The sequence below is a fragment of the Nannobrachium achirus genome, assembly GCF_963921795.1.
Source record: "Nannobrachium achirus genome assembly, chromosome: 22".
Classification (NCBI taxonomy): domain Eukaryota; kingdom Metazoa; phylum Chordata; class Actinopteri; order Myctophiformes; family Myctophidae; genus Nannobrachium; species Nannobrachium achirus.
This window is the reverse complement of record NC_137829.1, coordinates 51429311-51448496: the sequence shown is the minus strand read 5'-3', so window position 1 is coordinate 51448496 and position 19186 is coordinate 51429311. Positions and strand designations below refer to the sequence as shown.

At 45.1% G+C, this 19186-nt stretch overlaps 1 protein-coding gene across 1 annotated transcript in view; it reads right to left on the bottom strand.

Moving 5' to 3' along the window:
• LOC308307876 (SH3 domain-binding protein 4) overlaps positions 1-6799 on the bottom strand; it is a gene marked incomplete at its 5' end in the record, with an annotated part of 80635 nt that extends 73836 nt beyond the window's left edge. The window contains 2 exons of the mRNA XM_080753200.1: positions 1377-3751; positions 6679-6799. Of these exons, the coding sequence (XP_080609326.1) occupies positions 1377-3751; positions 6679-6799 (2496 nt within the window). The remainder of the gene's footprint in view (positions 1-1376; positions 3752-6678) is intronic.
• Positions 6800-19186: the final 12387 nt, after the last annotated feature.

Below are 19186 nucleotides of genomic sequence, written 5' to 3'. Positions count from 1 at the left end.
ATTGGATTTCATGTTTAAAATCTATAGCTGGCAGCGCTCTTCTATCAGCCCTGTCACTGAAACAGTTTATGAGGTTAATTAACATATCCCTGACGGTTTCCAACATCCGCTTGTGGTAAACACGCCGCTTCCAAAATCACTTTGACGATGACAAGTCAGGGTCTGATGATGACTATACGAAGTCGGGGTCTTTTTTTCATACGAGGCGTTTTGACAGCCCTATTCTGTTCCCCCACCCTCGAAGGGTTTGATTCATACGTACAGGGCAGGGTGGGGGTTTAAATGAAGACGGAGCGTTATATCAGGGCAGCCAAGCTATCAACAGGATTTACGAACGCACCTCTCACTCTGTGTAATTTAAAAAAAAAGGAAAAAGACAGTGGCTTGAGTGGGCATGAGGGCTCGCGGCGGGCAAACCGTTCTGCAGCTCTCCACGCTACGGCTCCCGGGTCCCTATTAGACCTGGCTGCCTACGCAGCACTTATTGACTTTGCACTGACTCTCTCCACATAATCAGCGCGCTGGACCATAGCTTCCAGCAGCTGTAAGCAGATAGCAGATGAAAGACACAACTGTGCTGAAGCAGAGAGAGTGAAACGTCCCCTGGTAGTTGGAGCACGGAAACAGAACGACTGCGGGACAGAGTGCAAGGAGAGGCTGAATGCACAGAAACAAAATGCCCACACAATATTTAACCCATTTAGAACGGGTACACATTTTGTGTATCATTTATTTTATTCTTTAACTAATGAAAAATAGCAGATATACAAGCTCACAGCGCGGCACCGAGTGCCGCGCTGCGAGCTTGTAGATCTGCTATTTTTTTGAAAAATTGTGAAAATTAGAATTTTCACCCGATTCTATGAGTGTCTTTTGAATCCTTCTAAGGTTTTTTTTAAAAAACCCTGTATGTTTCTATGTCAGCAATCTGGCCAGCCATCATCAAAGAAAAGGTCCTTTTCACTCAACTGGAGCTCAGTTAGTCTGTTCTTGAGAGACTACTATGTCAATGGTTCTCCAACCTTTTCATGATGATGTAATTGTCCACGGACCCCCATCTCAAAATATTTAGTTCCAGGGACCACCCAGAAGCAAAATCTGAGTTACAAACGTTCGCTCTGAAAATGCATATTCAAAGATTTGCACACATTTTCACGACTTTTTTCAAAAATAGAAGATATTGTATATCTGCTATTTTTCATCGGTTAAAGCATTCGATAATTCTAGGCCCTAAATGGGTTAAAACAAAATGCCAGCGTTGAAACGACATGGAAGGACAAGTCACACATCTGTGAAATCGATAACGGGGCAAAAATGCTACGTCAAAGCAATTAGAAGAGAGGGAGATGATGCCAACTGGCTACGGTATAACTTACCGTCAGGAGTTCTTTCTGGAAGGACTTCCTGTCCTTGCCCTCGGCGTTGTTGCAGTCTTCCTTCAGCTTCTCCAGCACGGACGCCACTCTCTCCGGTTCGCTGTCCAGCTCCGCCCGGCAGAAGTGAGTCAGGGGCAGGTTGACGTAGCCCAGGGCGTCCGCGAACGCTCGCCAGTTGCCGATGTTCTCCATCAGCACAGTTCTCACGGAGGCGTAGATGTACGTGAGGAACTTACACGGCTTGAGTATCTGCTCCAGCAAGAGTGTTGTGGTGAGGTCGGGCCCGCTGAAGTAAATGGGCTTCACTTTGCCGACCACCAGGACATTCTTTGCGTGAACGAGCCCCGTCTTGCCTTGATAATATCCAATGTACCATTCTTTAGTCCACAGTTGGCCCTTCAACTTGATTTTTTCCTCGCTCAGCAGGGCCACAAAGTCCCCTTTTTTGTACTCCAGCAAGTATTGGTTTTTCGTCTGGCGGATGACCGTTTTGATTAGTTTCCCGAACTTGAGGTTGCTGATTTTCCTGTCCTGGAAAACAGGGTACTTGGTTGCGATCGCGAGAGGAGACAAGACTATCTTGCCCACCTCCTTCTTTTTCAAGAAGCGCCTCTGCACCGAGGTCTTGGGCCCCGTCTTTGGCGGCGGCGTCGGGGTTTGTACGCAAAACTGGGCGAGTATGGAATCGTGGTCATCCTTGACCTGGACCCTCAGGGTGAAATCCGAAACGTCCTCGTTGGTGCGCGACGCGATGCTGTAGACGAGTCGGCTGACCTTGCCGAGCTTGACCTGGAAGCCCCGGACGACCCTGGCCTGCTCGCTCACTTTCACCTCGTAGTTGGCCATGTTGGAGTAAACCCCGACCCGCAGGTCCTGGGGTTTGGCCAGAACAAACTGGTGTTTACCCCAGAGCTGCAGCGCCACCGGCGGAGCGGCCTGCGCCTGCTTCCCGACGTCGCTCACCATCAGCGTCTTGGGAGCGCAGTCGTGGCCGAAGATGGCCACGACCGTCTTGAACGAGGGGTGGATGTGCTTGGGTCCGTACACGCCCAGGGTGATCTTCTTCACCACGTGCTCCCACACGGTGGTGTCCGGAGGCATCGACTGAGAGGACTGGGCGACGACACACACGTACATGCACGGCTCCAGGTTGTCCAGGAGAACCTGGACGGTGTCGCCGTACATGTAGGCCTGGGGGACGGGCGTGTAGGGCCCTTCCTTACAGTCGCTCCTGACGCACAGCACCTCGGTCGTCTGCCTGCTCTCCATCTTCACCACGACGGACACCTTCATCTCCAGGGTGACGGTGGTCTTGGTCTCCATGTTGCTGAGCTTGAGCTCCACCACGGGGCTGACGGTGGTGCAGCGGTCGCCGTTCAGCTCCAGCGGCGGGTCCAGCAGGGCCTTGATGGAGATCTGCTGGGTGTCTCCGGAGGCCACGTGGCCCTCCGGTACGTGGACGCTGATGTTGGTGTCCGGCAGCTGAACGGCGCCGCCGGAGCTGTCCAGGCGACACACGATGCTGGTCTCCACCGGCTGGGTCTGGCCCCAGCCCGGGCTCTGGCCCAGCGAGTCCAGGTCGTGGCAGGACCGGGCCAGCTTCCTGTGGTTGAGCCAGGCTTCCCTGAAGTCCTCCCTGCTCTGGAACTGCTCCGGCGCGGGGGCTTTCAGGCCTCCGAAGAAACCCGAGGAGGCCTGGGGGGAGTCGGACTGACACTGTAGGATGGACAGCTCGGACAGACTGTAGGAACGCTTGCTCCTAAAGAACGGGTTGTCCCGTCGCAGCGTCTGCCCCGCCTGTCCCGTGCGGGCAGGGTTGACGTTGAAAATGCCGCTGCCGAAACCGTTTATGTTGACGGCGCCGCTGGTGGAGTCCGGCGCCGTCGACGTCGGCGCCAGGGAGTCAAACAGAAGCAAATCTACGGATTTCTCGTTGCTGTTCTGATCGAGTGAGCTCTGGAAGCCCCCGTTGAGGAAAGGGTTGGTCGAGGAGGCGCCGAAGGCCGACGTGAAGGGGTTTCCGTTCTGGAGGGCGGTGGGTTTCAGAATGACGCCGGCCCACTCTCCCAGAAGGTCCATCTCCGTGGCGGCCTCCTCGCCGGCGTCTCCGATGGAGTCGATCATTCCGCTGTCGCTGAAGTTGGAGTCTCTGTAATTGATGGGCTCCACGTAAGCCGCGGGGATGTAACCCATCTCCGTGTTGTTGTGAGCGTACCACCACTCACCGCCCGACGTGTCCAACACGTACAGCCGGTCCCCTTTGGAGAACTTGAGGGTGGTGAAGCTGGACGGGCAGTAGTCCTTGATGGCCACCACTTCCCTGGCCGTGCCAAATTGGGCCGTGGCGTCCAGCCGTAAGGCACTGGGAGAAGGCACTGGGAAACAATAAGCACAAAGGAATCTCAGGTTACTTCAACTCGGTACGATTAGTTAGGGCTGCACGGTATGGAGAACACAATGCACTGTGCAATTTCTTTTTTTTTTATTTACTTTTTTTAAATGGTAAATGGTAAATGGTGCATTTATATAGCGCTTTTATCCAAAGCGCTTTACAGAGATTGTGCATTACATTCACCCATTCACGCACACATTCATACACCGGTGGTGGAGGAAACCATGCAAGGCACCAACCTGCTCACCGGGAGCAATGTGGGGTTCAGAGTCTTGCTCAAGGACCCTTCGACATTAACTCAGGGGGAGCCCGGATTCGAATTGGGAACCCTTCGTGCTCTAATAATGGTTTCTCTACCCCTGAGCTATATCTACTGCATAGTACTGTGTTCTATCCATCTGTCATTCAATGTTATATGAGATACTTGGTACATGGTTTCCTATGGAAATAAGCTTAGTCTTTTCTAGGATCTTCTTTTAGTTGACCTTGTACCAGTGAACTGTGCCGTCATGAAACTGTACCTTTTTCTATGCAAACTTCTAATAAAGTATTTAATCAATTAATCAATCAATGCAATAAACGTGTTGGATATTGCAATGGAAATAAAACAAAGACTTCAATTGCCCAAAAATATGTCCATGGATATGAAGGATATGAAGTCTTGGTATAACTGCTATTTTTTCTAGACGGAGTGCAGTTGTTGTGCATAACATTTTTAAGAGGGTTCATTTGCCACTCACTCATACAGATACAAGCAGCAAAAAAACTGGTGTGGCAAAGTGGCATGCTCTGCGCATGATAATTCTAGATGTAATAAAAAGATAAAATTAGATTAAATGAAGTTGAGAAAGACGAGTGAGGGCAAGAAACTCACAGACAACAACAACACCTTAAGCTCATTTTGTAGTTTTTTCAACTTCAGGGGAAAAACTACAGCAGCGTCAAACATGGCAGACTGGGGCTGTTAAGTATGACATCATGTTGTAGGCAGAGGAGATTTTCTGCCCCCAGTTTCCGTGAATCTTTTTACTATTTTTACTATTTACACATTTTTCTTCTCTTTGTTGTTGAAAGGAAAGTGTTAGAATTATACTTTAGTCGTTATTTTTGTCTCGGATCTGTTGAAATAGCGAGGGACAGAAAATGCTCTGGGGGCAGAGTTCTCCTCTGCCTACAAAATGATGTCACGGCTTAAAAGCCCCAGCTCATTTAATTACTAATGGGTGCTTTCGATTTCAGTTGTGTCAATACTGTGTATCATGTGTGAACACTGTGGCCATGCCCTTGGCTCCAGACACACCTCTGACAATCTAACACAGTCATTACTCATTTGTTTGGTGCAGCTGAGTTGCGTACTAGTCTGCCGTGTTCTTAAATCTGCTGTAGTTTTTCTGGAAAACCAACCCAGGCTGTTTTTGGGCCCTGAGTGTTGGGAAGAAGACGGAGGGAGAATAATTTAGTGGCTGCATTGAGTTATGCTTGCAAATTGTGTTTGTCAGCACATTCTTCTGGCATGATAAAAAATGATCAAGACATAATAATATTCTCTGTCGGGTGAAAACCTCATATGTCCAAAAAAGACAATAGCAGAAGTAGCAGATCTACAAGCTAAAAACGAGCTTTGAAGCTTGTAGATCTGTTCATTTTGGTTTGGCTTTTGTGTGACTCATTTGAATCTATGATCAAGTTGGGCATTCATTTACAAAAGAAACCCACACAAGGTTAGAATATGGAGATACGAGGTTTCTGCCCCACAGCAAAGATTGCATCCACATAGATAGAGCAACTAATTTATATATACATACAAGTAGGGGTGGGCGATATGGAAAAATACAATATCACAATATTTTCCCAAGCTGTATCACGATACACGATTTTATCACGATTCTTTTTTCACTTTGGTTTTATGGTTAATTTCAAGTTACTTAAAAAAAAAGTAGACTTAAAATAAAAACTAGACTCTCTGGGTTCCGTTTGGGAGGTCTAAATTGAACTTTACAAGTATGTAACTCTGACAGTATACAAATGAAACCAAATGGACCCGTACTGTCAGAGTTAAGTGGAGACCTTGACATTTTAAAGTTTGAGAACTACTGATTTAGACCAAAATGCAGGTTTAAATTGAATTCTGCAATGAATCTCTGTATTAACAATTAAACAGGATTTTTTACAAGGCTCCCTCAATTGTATCACGATATATACGATATCTCTGAAAGGGCATATTGTGGAGACATTGTATCGCCACAACGATAATTATCACCATATCGCCGAATAAATAATGTACCTTGATAAGAAAAGGGTTGAAAACCACTTATATAAATAAATGTATATAGAGATTAATCAAAAAGAAGGAAAAAAAGCATGCAGATGCCATAACACCCCAAGTCATCATTGACTATGAAACAACTCTAACTTCAGAAGGTTGACATTTCTGTATTATAATATTGTAATATTTTGAGATATGGATTTTTGATATTCACTAGCTGTATGCCATGAAAATTCTAAATACAAATGTAAACATTTTGAATATTTCACTGCATGCTCAATGTATCAAATTAATTCATTTTATTAAAAAACCCGGACTAGATCGGGATCGGCACCCCGGAATACGTCGCGCCGCCGACAGTATAGATTGAGTTTTTTTGGGGGGGCTCTAAACTTTATTCTAAACCATTTTCAATGGAATAAATCGTCGGACCATCTATAATCACTCGTTGGAAAGCGTAGGACGAGCCAGGACCACCCACATCTCTACAAGCAGCTCAGGGTAAGTAAAATATAGCAAAAAAAACATTGTATTGTATTGAAAAAATCCCAAACTTTTCCGGGATAGGCACAAGAAGGGTTAAATGATATTACAGAAGACAATGAACTTTACACAATATTCACATGTGTGGGTGAGTGGCTAACCTTTGACATCATTGAGACTGGCTTCTGACAACCCCTCGCTGAGGTCGATGAGCGTCCCCTCAGACCTGCAACGAGGCAGGGAGATGTTGTTGGTGGTGGCTCTGATCCGATGGGCCGCCATCCTCTCTCTCTCCTCCTCCTAGCGCCGCGCCGCGCTAACCTGCGGCGCTCGGGCTGCTCTCTCCCCAGGGGATTCCCTTTAGCTTAAACGGCCAAGTCAGGATGTCACCACCGGCCTCCCATGATGTCTGGAAAGAAACACAGATACGCTGCTAGGTTAACTAATGGAATACACTGTATGAAATAAACTCGGCACAAACAGAAGGGAAACGTGACTTCGGTCCATTATATCTCCCCTTTAACACCCAACAGGCCAAACTCGTAACGAGATAAGGCCACTAGGGGTCACTCTGCCAAAAGGAGTTGTCTCATTCCTCAACGAGACAACAAGGGGTTAACTGCACAGCTCTACGTGCATGCTGCGTGCCCTGTGAATGACCCTAGTCCATACGTCACCCCGTAGCTCAGAGAGAGAGAGAAAATGGCGCGACTAGGCTGCATTGATTTACATTCTAGGCTGAAACATAAAAAGGGCTTTATCTATGAATAAGGTGCAAAGAACGCCAGGGAAGCAGAGATCTGATTGTTTTCACGGCGACACTTTACCGCAATGGTCGGCCGCGGTTTGGATTTTAGTTTCACGAGCGTTTGTAAACAAATGGATTTTCTTCCTCAATCGTCAGTGGACACTCACGTGCACACACGAAGCTTCCGAGGCTCTTCAAAATAAAGCGTGAGTGAACGGCGGCAGCAGCAACAGCTAGAAATGTTAGAAACCTTGGCTTCCCATGTGTTAATAATACCAATTTGTATGTTTTATATCATTTCTATCGTTGATTCGTCACCTTTACAACGAGGTACAGCTTGTAAGCATCGGGCATTCAAGGCGTGAGCTACACAGCCAAACGTGTGGGTAGCGCCGACCAAAGATTTGCCAAAATGGCTTGCGATACTGTTCTGCTGGCATTTACTCTCGTTTTTGGCTTCCCTGACACTGAGCTTAAAATGAACAAAGTGTAAAAATGGCCAATATGTGTTTCTTTTCCTTATTACTGTGGGAGAGTGCAATCATTCAATGAACCAAGCAACAAAGGTGAACACCAAAGAAACGGTATTGTAAGCCTACCAGGCCATTTTGACAATTTTTGGGGTCGGCGCTACCCACACGTTTGGCTGTGGTGCTCATTCCACGAATGCCTGATGCTTACAAACTGTACCTCATTGTAAAGGTGACGAATCAAAGATAAAAAGGATATAAAACACAATACAAATTGGTATTGTTAAAGGGGAGATATAATGGACCGAAGTCAAGTTTCCTTTCTTTTTGTGCTGAGTTTATATAATGTGTATATATTTGTGTAATTAGCCTTGAGCCCTGTCATTGAGCTTTCCTGATGACTGCTGATTATAAAACACTGTTATAATTGCTGTACGTGGCGTGCTAAGTGCTAACAAACAGCAATCAACAGAAAATGGACATACGAGGACACACGGTTTTAATGGAACACAAATAGCAATGTGTGTGTGTGTGTGTGTGTGTGTGTGTGTGTGTGTGTGTGTGTGTGTGTGTGTGTGTGTGTGTGTGTGTGTGTGTGTGGGGAAATCTCGCTTTTTCGACGTGTCAAATGTTCGACGGCCAGCAACTTCGACGCGCCGATAGTTCGACTTAGGGTTCGCGAGATTTCGGCGCCGCTGTTTCGACGGCACGTTTTTTCGAAAAAACTGACGCCGGTCTTTCGACAGGGCGGCACGGTCTTTCGACTGGCCGGCACGGTCTTTCGACAAGGCTGCACGTATTTCGAAAAAAAAAAGTCTCTCTCACACACACGCTCACCGCTCCTAACCCAGCCTTACCTCCCCCGACCCTATAGTGTTTTGTTCTTTCTCGTCTTTCTTCTCTCTCTCTCTCTCTCTCTCTCTCTCTCTCTCTCTCTCTCTCTCTCTCTCTCTCTCCATTACCTGAGGACGTGGGATAAAGTAATCTCTCTCTCTCTCTCTCTCTCTCTCTCTCTCTCTCTCCATTACCTGAGGACGTGGGATAAAGTAATCTTTACGGGATAAGCAGGGCCGTGCTTAGGGCCTAGGAGGACCCAGGCAAACCCCAGTTTGAGGCCCCTGGGTCGGGACCCATGTGTGGGTTGCGGACCAATTTCTAGGAGTCGCAAGTAAATGCCTGTTTACATTTGGTTTCCTAAACTTTTGTTTTTAATTATTTGAAAATATTTTCAAATAATTAAGATATGAGAAAATAAATCACGAGTTTAATGCAAACTAGCATTTTTTTCAAAAATAATTCCATATAAACAAAATAAGAAAAAGCAATTGTGCTTCACTCTCACATGAATTTTTATAGCTACAAGATAACATAATGGGAATATCAGAGTTATTACCTACAAATAACTAACTACCTTAATGATAATAAGAACAAGAATAACTTTTAAGTGTCTGTTTTGCAGTGGTTCTCAACCTATTGTCTCACAATAAATACATGTAAATGGATGTGTGTCCACAGGCAGCCTGTTAATTATATTTCAATTCATAGCTACTTCAATTATTGCCTTTATGCAGACAAATACATTTACTGCACCCAGCATTTAGCTTGTCAGAGTGGTCTTGTTGGAGTGCCTCTGTGCGGCTGCAGAGTTCACGTGCAACTTCTTCCAGATAGATTGATTGATTGATTGATTGAAGACTATTAAAAGTACAGTTTCATGACAGTACAGTTCACTGGTACAAGCCAAGGTCAACTAAAAGGAGATCCTAGTAAGCTTTTCGGCTTATTTACACATACAACCTTGAATGACGGACAGATAGAACTCCATCATTTGCAAAAGGGGGGCCCTGCGATTTTCACTTGCAGGGGGGGCCTGCGATTTTCAGGGACTATAGTAGATTAAATGGTTAATCGGTTATTCAATGAATTTATACATGCATATCAATACCTATTAGATATGTCACAGCAGGGCATGTATGCATATCAATAGACCATTGTCTGAACCTGTTAACTCATGTAATGTATGTGTAAGTGCCGGCCACTTGACATCATTCAAATCCCCCCCCCCCCCCCCCCCTGCAATGCAACTACTAGGTAGTCGATGGTTCCACAAGGTGCCCTTTTTTTTCACTTGAGCACCCCCCCTTCAAAATGTCTCTGCACGCCCCTGCCTCTTAAAGTGATCCCTGACAAGTAAGCCATGTAGGCCTTAATCTATCTATAAATGCGAGAAGTCTCTGCGTGTCTGCGTGTGTGTCTGTAATCCACGTATCTCGAGAACCGTTCGTCCCACCGGCTTCAGATTCGGCACGCACGTTCTCTGCCATGGCGCGGAGTGCAGTGCCGGGCCTCGACCCGACCCGACGCACGTTTTTTCCGAAACGGCGCAAAACGTTCGGAATCTCCTTATGCGGAGCTGATTGTTGACATCAGGCTGTTCCGGAGGAAATCATGTCATTGTGACATCACTTCATAAAAGGCTCTGACATCACGTACACCACATGACCCCACACTCCTATGACAACACGGGCATATTTACATTGTTCCCGAGTTGGCCAGGGCGCCGACTAGACGCTCGGCCGCCCATCTCCATATATGGGCATAAATGGACGTATCGGCGCAAGCGCTGACTCATTGTGACATACAATGGACGCAATCTCCGTATATGGGCATAAAGGGGACACAGATACAGAGATCTCCATATATGGGCATATGGGCATTCTGACATCACTTCTGCTGACTCAAAGACAAACAGGCAAACAGATGGTCAAAACGGGTCCTGCAGAGATCTCCTTATATGGGCATATTTACATTGTTCCCGAGTTGGCTAGGGCGCCGACTAGACGCTTGGCCGCGCATCTCCATATATGGGCATAACGGGTCCTACAGAGATCTCCATATATGGGCATATTTACATTGTTCCCGAGTTGGCTAGGGCGCCGACTAGACGCTCGGCCGCACATCTCCATATATGGGCATAAATGGATGTATCGGCGCAAGCGCTGACTCATTGTGACATAAAATGGACGCAATCTCCGTATATGGGCATAAAGGGGACACAGATACAGAGATCTCCATATATGGGCATATGGGCATTCTGACATCACTTCTGCTGACTCATTCTGACATCACTCCTGTACTTTGCACGTGTTGAATCTCTATATATGGAGATAACCGACGCATCTCACAAGCCATGGGCATAAATGGACACACGCAAACAGATGGTCAAAACAGATCCTATGACAACAGGTATAATGGGGTTTGCATTAAAGGGCGGGGCATTCATCCCCTATTTACATTGTTCCCGAGTTGGCCAGGGCGCCGACTAGACGCTCGGCCGCCCTTTGGGCGGCCGAGCTTCTAGTATGTTATAATAACCCTCTTTAACCAAAACACTTACAATATATTCCTTTGAGAGAAAAAAAGTTATATTTTCAACCCATGGGGGGAGCCATTGCACTGTTCGTCGCATGCAGTGATGACGTAGAAGATACATTTTGGCTGGTCGGGCCCATAAGGTTAATATGGAACGTCAAAAGAACGTTCTCTTTACAATATTTAAAACATTGTCTTGAAGCTCAGATTAACTGTAGTTAGTAGTGTGGTGCTTTTCTGTTCTGTTCAATCAAGTAGGATGTTTCGCCGGGTTAGTAAAGTGTTTAATTCAACATCTAAAACGTGTTTACACCGCCATTTTAAATTGGCCCGTCCAGACAAAATGTATCTTCTACGACCGTCATCACTACATGCGACGAACAGTGCAATGGCTCCCCCCATGGGTTGAAAATATAACTTTTTTTCTCTCAAAGGAATATATTGTAAGTGTTTTAAATGGTATATTTTGGTTAAAGTGATCCCTGACTAATACGACAAATATGTCTTAATACATTATAATTGTCCTCTATAACTACAATGTAAAATTAAATATTTTATTTCTTCTAGAAATAGCTAATCTTTCACTCAGTAGGGGAAATGCCTGTCGCAAGTTGATGATGTCATAAATGTCAGGTGTCATTTTTATGGCATGCATGTGCAAAAAAACAAAACACAAACACATTTGAAATATTGATTTGATGCTCATATTAACCATAGGAAGTATTAAGTTTGTTTTTATTTTCACATGCATGCCATAAATTCCATAGGGATAGATCACACTTGACATTTATGACATCATCAACTTGCGACGGGCATTTCCCCTATTGAGTGAAAGATTAGCTATTTCTAGAAGAAATACAATAATTGAGGTGTTTTTAATTATACATTGTAGTTATAGAGGACAATTATAATGTATTAAGGCATATTTGTCGTATTAGTCAGAGATCACTTTAAAGAGGGTTATTATAACATATTAAGGCCTACATGGCTTACTAGTCAGGGATCACTTTAAAGATGTATGTGACATCACAGAACACACATGAAGGAACTGCTTGGGTGATTAGGGCCATTGTTATCTGGTCTGCACCTTTGAGAGCCAAGCTCTTTTCAGATTCTAATGAGCTAATATGTCCAAAGCAATTGTTTCATGTTAACCCTCACTTCAACTGTTCTCTGTTCAACAGCTCAACGGGGGCCCATGCCCATGTTGGTTAAAAAAATTATAATAATCTCATGAGGCCCCCAGCCTGTGTGGGGCTGCCTATTTTGCCTGTATGGACAGCACGGCCCTGTTTAAGAGTAGCCTAATGAATGGCCACAGTCAGTGCGCAGCAGGCTCCACCAATCACTTAGCTTACTTGTTAAAAGCAACATATTATTAAGACATGACAGTAATATGGGTGCAAAATGTACTAGCCCCATATAAACGTAAAATATACTCTCCTCCCTAGCTGTGGGCATAATAGGCCTATAATGCACATCTGAACCTGCCGGTCTGTGTCCAATAGAAAGCTGCAGAGCATGGAGTTTTTTTTAAACAAGTACAAGGTTACATGCGCAAAAATAACAGATTTACAAGCTATCAACACCGTCGGATATACAGGATGTTAGCTAAGCTTGCAGATCTGTTCTTTTAAGCATGTGCCACCGCGCACACAGAGAGAGAGAGAGAGAGAGAGAGAGAGAGAGAGCGAGAGAGAGAGAGAGAGGAGAGAGAGAGAAAGCGAGAGACAGACAGACAGAGGATGCGCGAACACCCTGTGATAAGTTCTGTCGGGTGTCAACTTCACGGAGGTCAGTCTGGAGCATATTAAAGAGGTTATTATAGGCCTAATCGGCGATCACTAGTACTCCAGCTAATAAATCCACGGGGCTTCTAAATGGAGACCCACTCCCCCACAATTTGCCACAGCACCCCTGCCTACAGTTCATGTTCATAGCCTTTTTACAAAATAATTCCCAATTTGGCATTGGTTATATAGGCTACTTTCAGAGCGTTTGGTGTGTGTGTGACTGTGTGTGTGTGTGTGTGTGTGTGTGTGTGTGTGTGTGTGTGTGTGTGTGTGTTTGTGCATTGCAACCCGGTCTCCACAGAAAATTGTGGTTTGTCTGTGCGTATGTGTGAGTGAGTGAGTGAGTGAGGGAGGGAGAGAGAGAGACGAGAGAGAAAGAAAGAGAGGGAGAGAGACAGAGACAGACAGACAGACGGACGGACGGACGGACGGACGGACGGACGGACGGACGGATAAAACACAGTAGGCCTATGTAGATAGGCAGAACAACGAATAGCCTAGAAACGATAGAAGGGTCGGGGGAGGGGAAGGCTGGGTTAGGAGCGGAGAGAGGGCGAGATCATTTAGCGACCTACAACCGGGTTGCTCGCTCCTACTGGAGGCTGGAGCGTTGGCACCATGAGTCTGTCGGGGGGAGCGTGTCGCTGAGAGACTTGTTTTTTCATTGTCGAAATACCGTGCTGCCTTGTCGCAATACCGTGCCGTCTTGTCGAACTGTTGTTGTGTCGGACAGTTGTCGTGTCGAAACATTGCCGTCACTTTTTTCGAAAAAGGGTGCCGTCGAAACAGCGGCGCCGAAATCTCGCGATCCCTAAGTCGAACTATCGGCGCGTCGAAATTGCGGGCCGTCGAACAAATGACACGTCGAAATAGCGACACGCTCCCGTGTGTGTGTCCACGATGCTCAACTAGTAGGCCGTGAGGATACTAGTCGGCCCCCAAATAATTGGCAAAAACAGTACAATACTATTAATAATATATATAACTATAAAAAAGAAGTATGTCAAAAACGTAATGAAAATAAAAAGTATGTTTTCTTTCAAACCTTAAAGGCCGGGAACACATTTTAGTGTATGGGAGGGGCTTAGAGTACATGTACAGTATGTAGCAACATATTTGTTTTTGTAGGCTAAATTCTGATTTAGGCCTAAGGTTAGGCCTAAATGGGTTAATAAGAACTTAAACGTATATTGATCCAAGCCCAGAACAAAATCGATTGATTGATCAATCATCATTGAAATAAACTTAGATGGGTGTAATATGAATTCAAGATTTTCAAGTGGGCCCTGATGCAGAAGAGGATAAGAACCACTGTACTTGCAGACAGCGTACAAAACCACATGGTGTTACTGCACGCTCTAAGATCAATAGTCAATGTACTGCATGTTATGTTTTCTACATTTTCTATTGGAGGCGATTCTCCATGACAAGCATCCAGATGACTCGTGAGAACAAATGAGGAAGCTATGTTTTAATACACAACCAGGACTACAGTGTTTAGTATCATCACTTGTATTACCAGTAAGGCTCCCTAATCGGGAGATAAGCGACCGTAAGTCACTTATCTCCACAAATAGGGCAAAAATGTGTTTTGCCAAAATCTTCCTGATCCATGTTGATGACATGAGTGTAGACATACTGTGTACCGATTTGCGTGATTTTAGGGCAAAAATTGTAGGAGCAGTGTCCAAAAATGTGTTTTTAAAAATCGGCCTGGAGGTGGCGCTATATGGGACAGATTCATGTTGATGGGATGAGTGTAGACATACTGTGTACCGATTTGCGTGATTTTAGGGCAAAAATTGTAGGAGCAGTGTCCAAAAATGTGTTTTGCAAGAATCGGCCTCATGGTGGCGCTAGAAGAGGGCCATGTGAGAAATGAGGGGTGGGGTCTCCGCGCCGGCAAGGCGGACGAATAGGTCCCGGCTGTCCCGGTCGCTCCTAGCCGGAGTTACGGCATTTTATGTGAGCTGCAGTGTAGGGGGTCCTCCACTGGGGGCGCCACCACTTTTGCATCCGTTCTGGAGCACCAGGAGTCGGTGGTCCCCGGGAATTCCCCGTGAGCAGCCCCGTTGGGGTGGTCATTTGGTCATGTTTGCGCATTTGGTCATTTTTTACATCTGGGGGTCCCCCAGGGACCTGGGGGTCCCTGGAGCTCCGGGGGTCCTTGGAGGTTGTAGTTTGGCAGCCAAGGAACGTGTGTGCAAAATTTGGCATGGATCGGGGCAACGGTTGCGGAGATATAAGCAGGGAAAAAGTGTGACGTGTGAGGTGTGACAGACAGACTGACTCACTCACACTTTGTGCAGGTTTTGATAGTAAATGCGACCTACGGTCGCAACAATGTCAAAACATTCATAAAAAGGTTGCCGTTCTCTTGACACTAAAAAAACATTGTAATCTCTACAACACTCATCATCTCTGCCAGGTGGAAACCTCATATGTCCAAAACTCGTACTTTTCAGGATTCAATTTCAAAAACAGCAAAAGTAGCAGATCCGCAAGCTCGAAACACATTGCTTCGTGCCGCGTTCTGAGCTTGCAGATCTGGTACTTTTGATGCTTTTGCGTGCCGCTGTAGTATGTTCGAGTAGCGGCGTTAATTTACGAAAAAACTCAAAAAGTGAAAATATGGAGATATGAGGTTTCTGCCCCAACAGCTGATATGATAGCAGCAAACCAGAACCAAACATTGTTATCACTTTTCAGTTGCATAATGTTCTGTTCATTTTGTTGGTGTCATACAGCTCAGCGCGTTATCGTTCAGCATCAAACCCAGTGCTTGGGATGCTTTGAATGTGAAGCTTCTTTTTCTGCGGCGTTTGAAACAGCTACAGCTGCAACAGCTATGAATAAATGAAAAGGCTGTATAGATTAGGCTGTACTCTACAGGCTGGTGCGGAAAGGATGTTTTCTGTGTGTGTGTGTGTGTGTGTGTGTGTGTGTGTGTGTGTGTGTGTGTGTGTGTGTGTGTGTGTGTGTGTGTGTGTGTGTGTGTGTGTGTGTGTGTGTGTGTGATTGTGTGTGCGTGCATGCGTGTGCGTGTGTGTGTGTGTGTGTGTGTGTGTGTGTGTGTGTGTGTGTGTGTGTGTGTGTGTGTGTGTGTGTGTGTGTGCAGGGGTGTCGCACCAAATTCTGGGCCCTGGGTACAAGTATTCACTGCGGGCCCCCCATGAATGTTCTTCATATAGGGGGAGGGGGTTTAACCCATTTAGACTGGGAATGCGTTATTACGCATTATTTTGTGCTTTAACTATTGAAAAATAGCACGGCACGGCACCGAGTGTTGTGCTGCGAGCTTGTAGATCTGCTATTTTTTGAAAAATCTTGAAAGTTTGTGAATATTTCAAATCCTTCTATGGTTTTTTGAAGGACCCACAAAATGATATGTATTTGGCCACGGACCCCCATCTCAAAATATTTCGTTCCAGGGACGCCCCAGAAGCAAAAATGTTCGCATAAAAAAATACATATATTAAACGATTTGCAGACATTTTCACGCCTTTTCAGCGCGGCACTCGGTGTCGTGTTGTGAGCTTGTAACGTATATATTTTTCAATAGCTAAAGAGGCCCCTCCACCTTGGGCCCTAGTAACTCAGTCCCACTTTCCCCCCCCTTGTGACGCCCTTGCGTGTGTGTGTGCGTGTGTGTGTGTGTGTGTGTGTGTGTGTGTGTGTGCGTGCGTGCGTGCGTGCGTGCGTGCGTGCATATATGGGAATAACTTTGATCTCTCTCTTTCCTGTGAGCGGGATGCACTACCACTGAACCCTCACATCCATACCTACAGTGCTAGACATGAAGGCAGGCAGGAGGATGCAACGACACCGAGAGATGCAAACAGAATAGCAAATTAATTCAAGCAGGCGTCATTTTGTCTACGTTGGAAATGTGACAACAAGAATGTGCATTATTGCTGCTCATTTGGTTCCATTTGTACACTGTCAAGCCCCTATCAGAGTCGGTACCGCGGTGAAGAGCTATCCACCACGGTGTAGTCTTTTTGAGTCATAAAACTACAACATTACGTCATTCCTCGCGGTGAAGAGCTTTCCACCGCGAGTCCCGACACATCTCTCTGTTTTTTACTTTCAGACAGATAGGCTCTTCACCCCGTTCACTGATTGGTCGATCTAGACCAGTCAGTCACGGTGAATAGGACTCCACCGTGACTGACTATGATGGCCTGCACTTATTTTCTGACTTGAGGTGGATAGCTTTACACCTAAAATTTGCGGTGGATAGCTCTTCACCTTGGACTCTGATAGAGGCTTCAGAGTTACAGACCTGCCCCGCCCCCACCGAGGATGTTTTTTTCCCCCTCGTCCAGATGGGCCAGATACGCCGGGGACTGAGAATTGTTTAAGACCTCCCGTTGGTCCGACCAGGTTAACCAGCAGGTTAGCATTTCACCAGGTTAGCATTCACCAGCGTCCGTTTTACTGAGGTTAGGGTTAGGTCATGTTAGCAATACGCTGTCGTATGGGCCAATTTCTAAGACCAATATTCCAATGTAATTTATGAGGAATGTTAACAGCCCTAATATACAGGCTAATATTTTACAATGCCAATAGTAGGACGAGGGCTGTCACCATTATGACATTTTACATGACGATTAAATGTCAATCAAATAATTGTGATTAACGATGTAATTAGCCAGTAGCTATGCCCCTCCCAAAAAGCTGTTGTCCAATGCTAGCTTAACTTCCTGCTTGCCAAGGTTTGCCTTGGCAACAGCCTTGGCAAGCTGCCGGATGCTAAGCTAGCATTGGACAAAAGCTTTTTCGGGAGGGGCATAGCTACTGGCTATTTGTGTATTTGTCGTTGACAATTACATTTCTCTTTGGCTTTTAGGCTTTGAGGTTGCACATGGGAATCATGACACATAATGACAACTTAAATATACAAAGAAATTACTGACATATTTGACAAATTGATAGTGGAAATAGCCGATCTACAAGTTGTGAGCTTGTTGATCGGCTATTTCCACTATTTTTGAAAGTGTTTGCAACTATATTAACATTCCTCAACATGGAAACGATTATGACGATTGTGCTAAATAATTGATATATTACCTCAAATAATTGCGATTAGACGATTATGTAATAATTGTGACAGCCCTAAGTGGGACAGGGCGACAGCGTAAAAGGAGGTGACAGTGGGTTAAGATTCCATGAGAACATGTCCAGACACGCCTGTACCCTGCTTCCTGATGCATAGTTTGGAGATGAAGACACCACAGCCTCCTCCGTCCATGGAATATGCCTGCTCCGTAGGTCAGCCAATGAATAGAGCAGATCTACAAGCTCACAACCTGCCGTATTGTGACGTGTTGTGAGTTTGTAGATCTCCTATGTTCAGTGAATGAGACCGGCATGCAACCAAAGTATAGTATAAGTATAAATCTAAATCAGGGTTAATGTGGGTCTATTTATTTTGCTTCGCTGTGACTCCTTCTCAGTGGTTGAAAACGTATACAAAGGTTTTACTTAAGTAAAAGTATCAATCGCATTGGTACCAATAGTAGAAAGTAAACTCATTATGCAGAGTGTCCCATTTCACAAGTTTTAAAATGTATAAAAATCTTTTGAAGACAGCAGATCTACAAGCTCACAATGCATTATGAGTTCGTAGATCGGCTATTTTCAAATGGTCGAACTGTTTATAGGGCTCAAGTGGTTGTATATATGTTTTGTAATAATAATAAAAACATAGAAAGTAACAAGTGACTGAAGTTTTCAAATAACTGTGGAGTAAAAGTACAATATTTGCCTCTGAGATGTAGTGGAGTAGAAGTAAAAGTACAGAAAGATTGGAAATGCTCCAGTTATGTAAAAAACACCTCAGAATTGTACTTAAAGGGGAACTCCACCACTTTTCAACCTATGTTCATATAATTGGTCCTCACTCAAAAATAGCTTTTTTCATTTTCTTTTTTTTTCTCAGAGGAGGGCTGTGGGCAGGTCAGAAACCCATCGTCAGAAACCCATCGTCAGAAACCCATCGTCATCATCGATTGCCAATCCAGCTTATAGAAACTGCAGGCTTTCTATTCCTGAAAAGTTGCAATTTTAAAGTGGAAGCTATTGTTCTCGCGATAATAAAAATCGAAATATTTTCTTCAAAAATATTGATTAATTTTTTTTTTTTTTGGAAAATGATGATGTCACAAGACGATGGATTCTGAACTTCCCACAGCTCTCCTAGGAGACTTGGACTGAGTAGAAAAAAATTGTGATATTTTATCATGAACATTAGTGAGGACCTATTATATGTGTCCCAGCACCC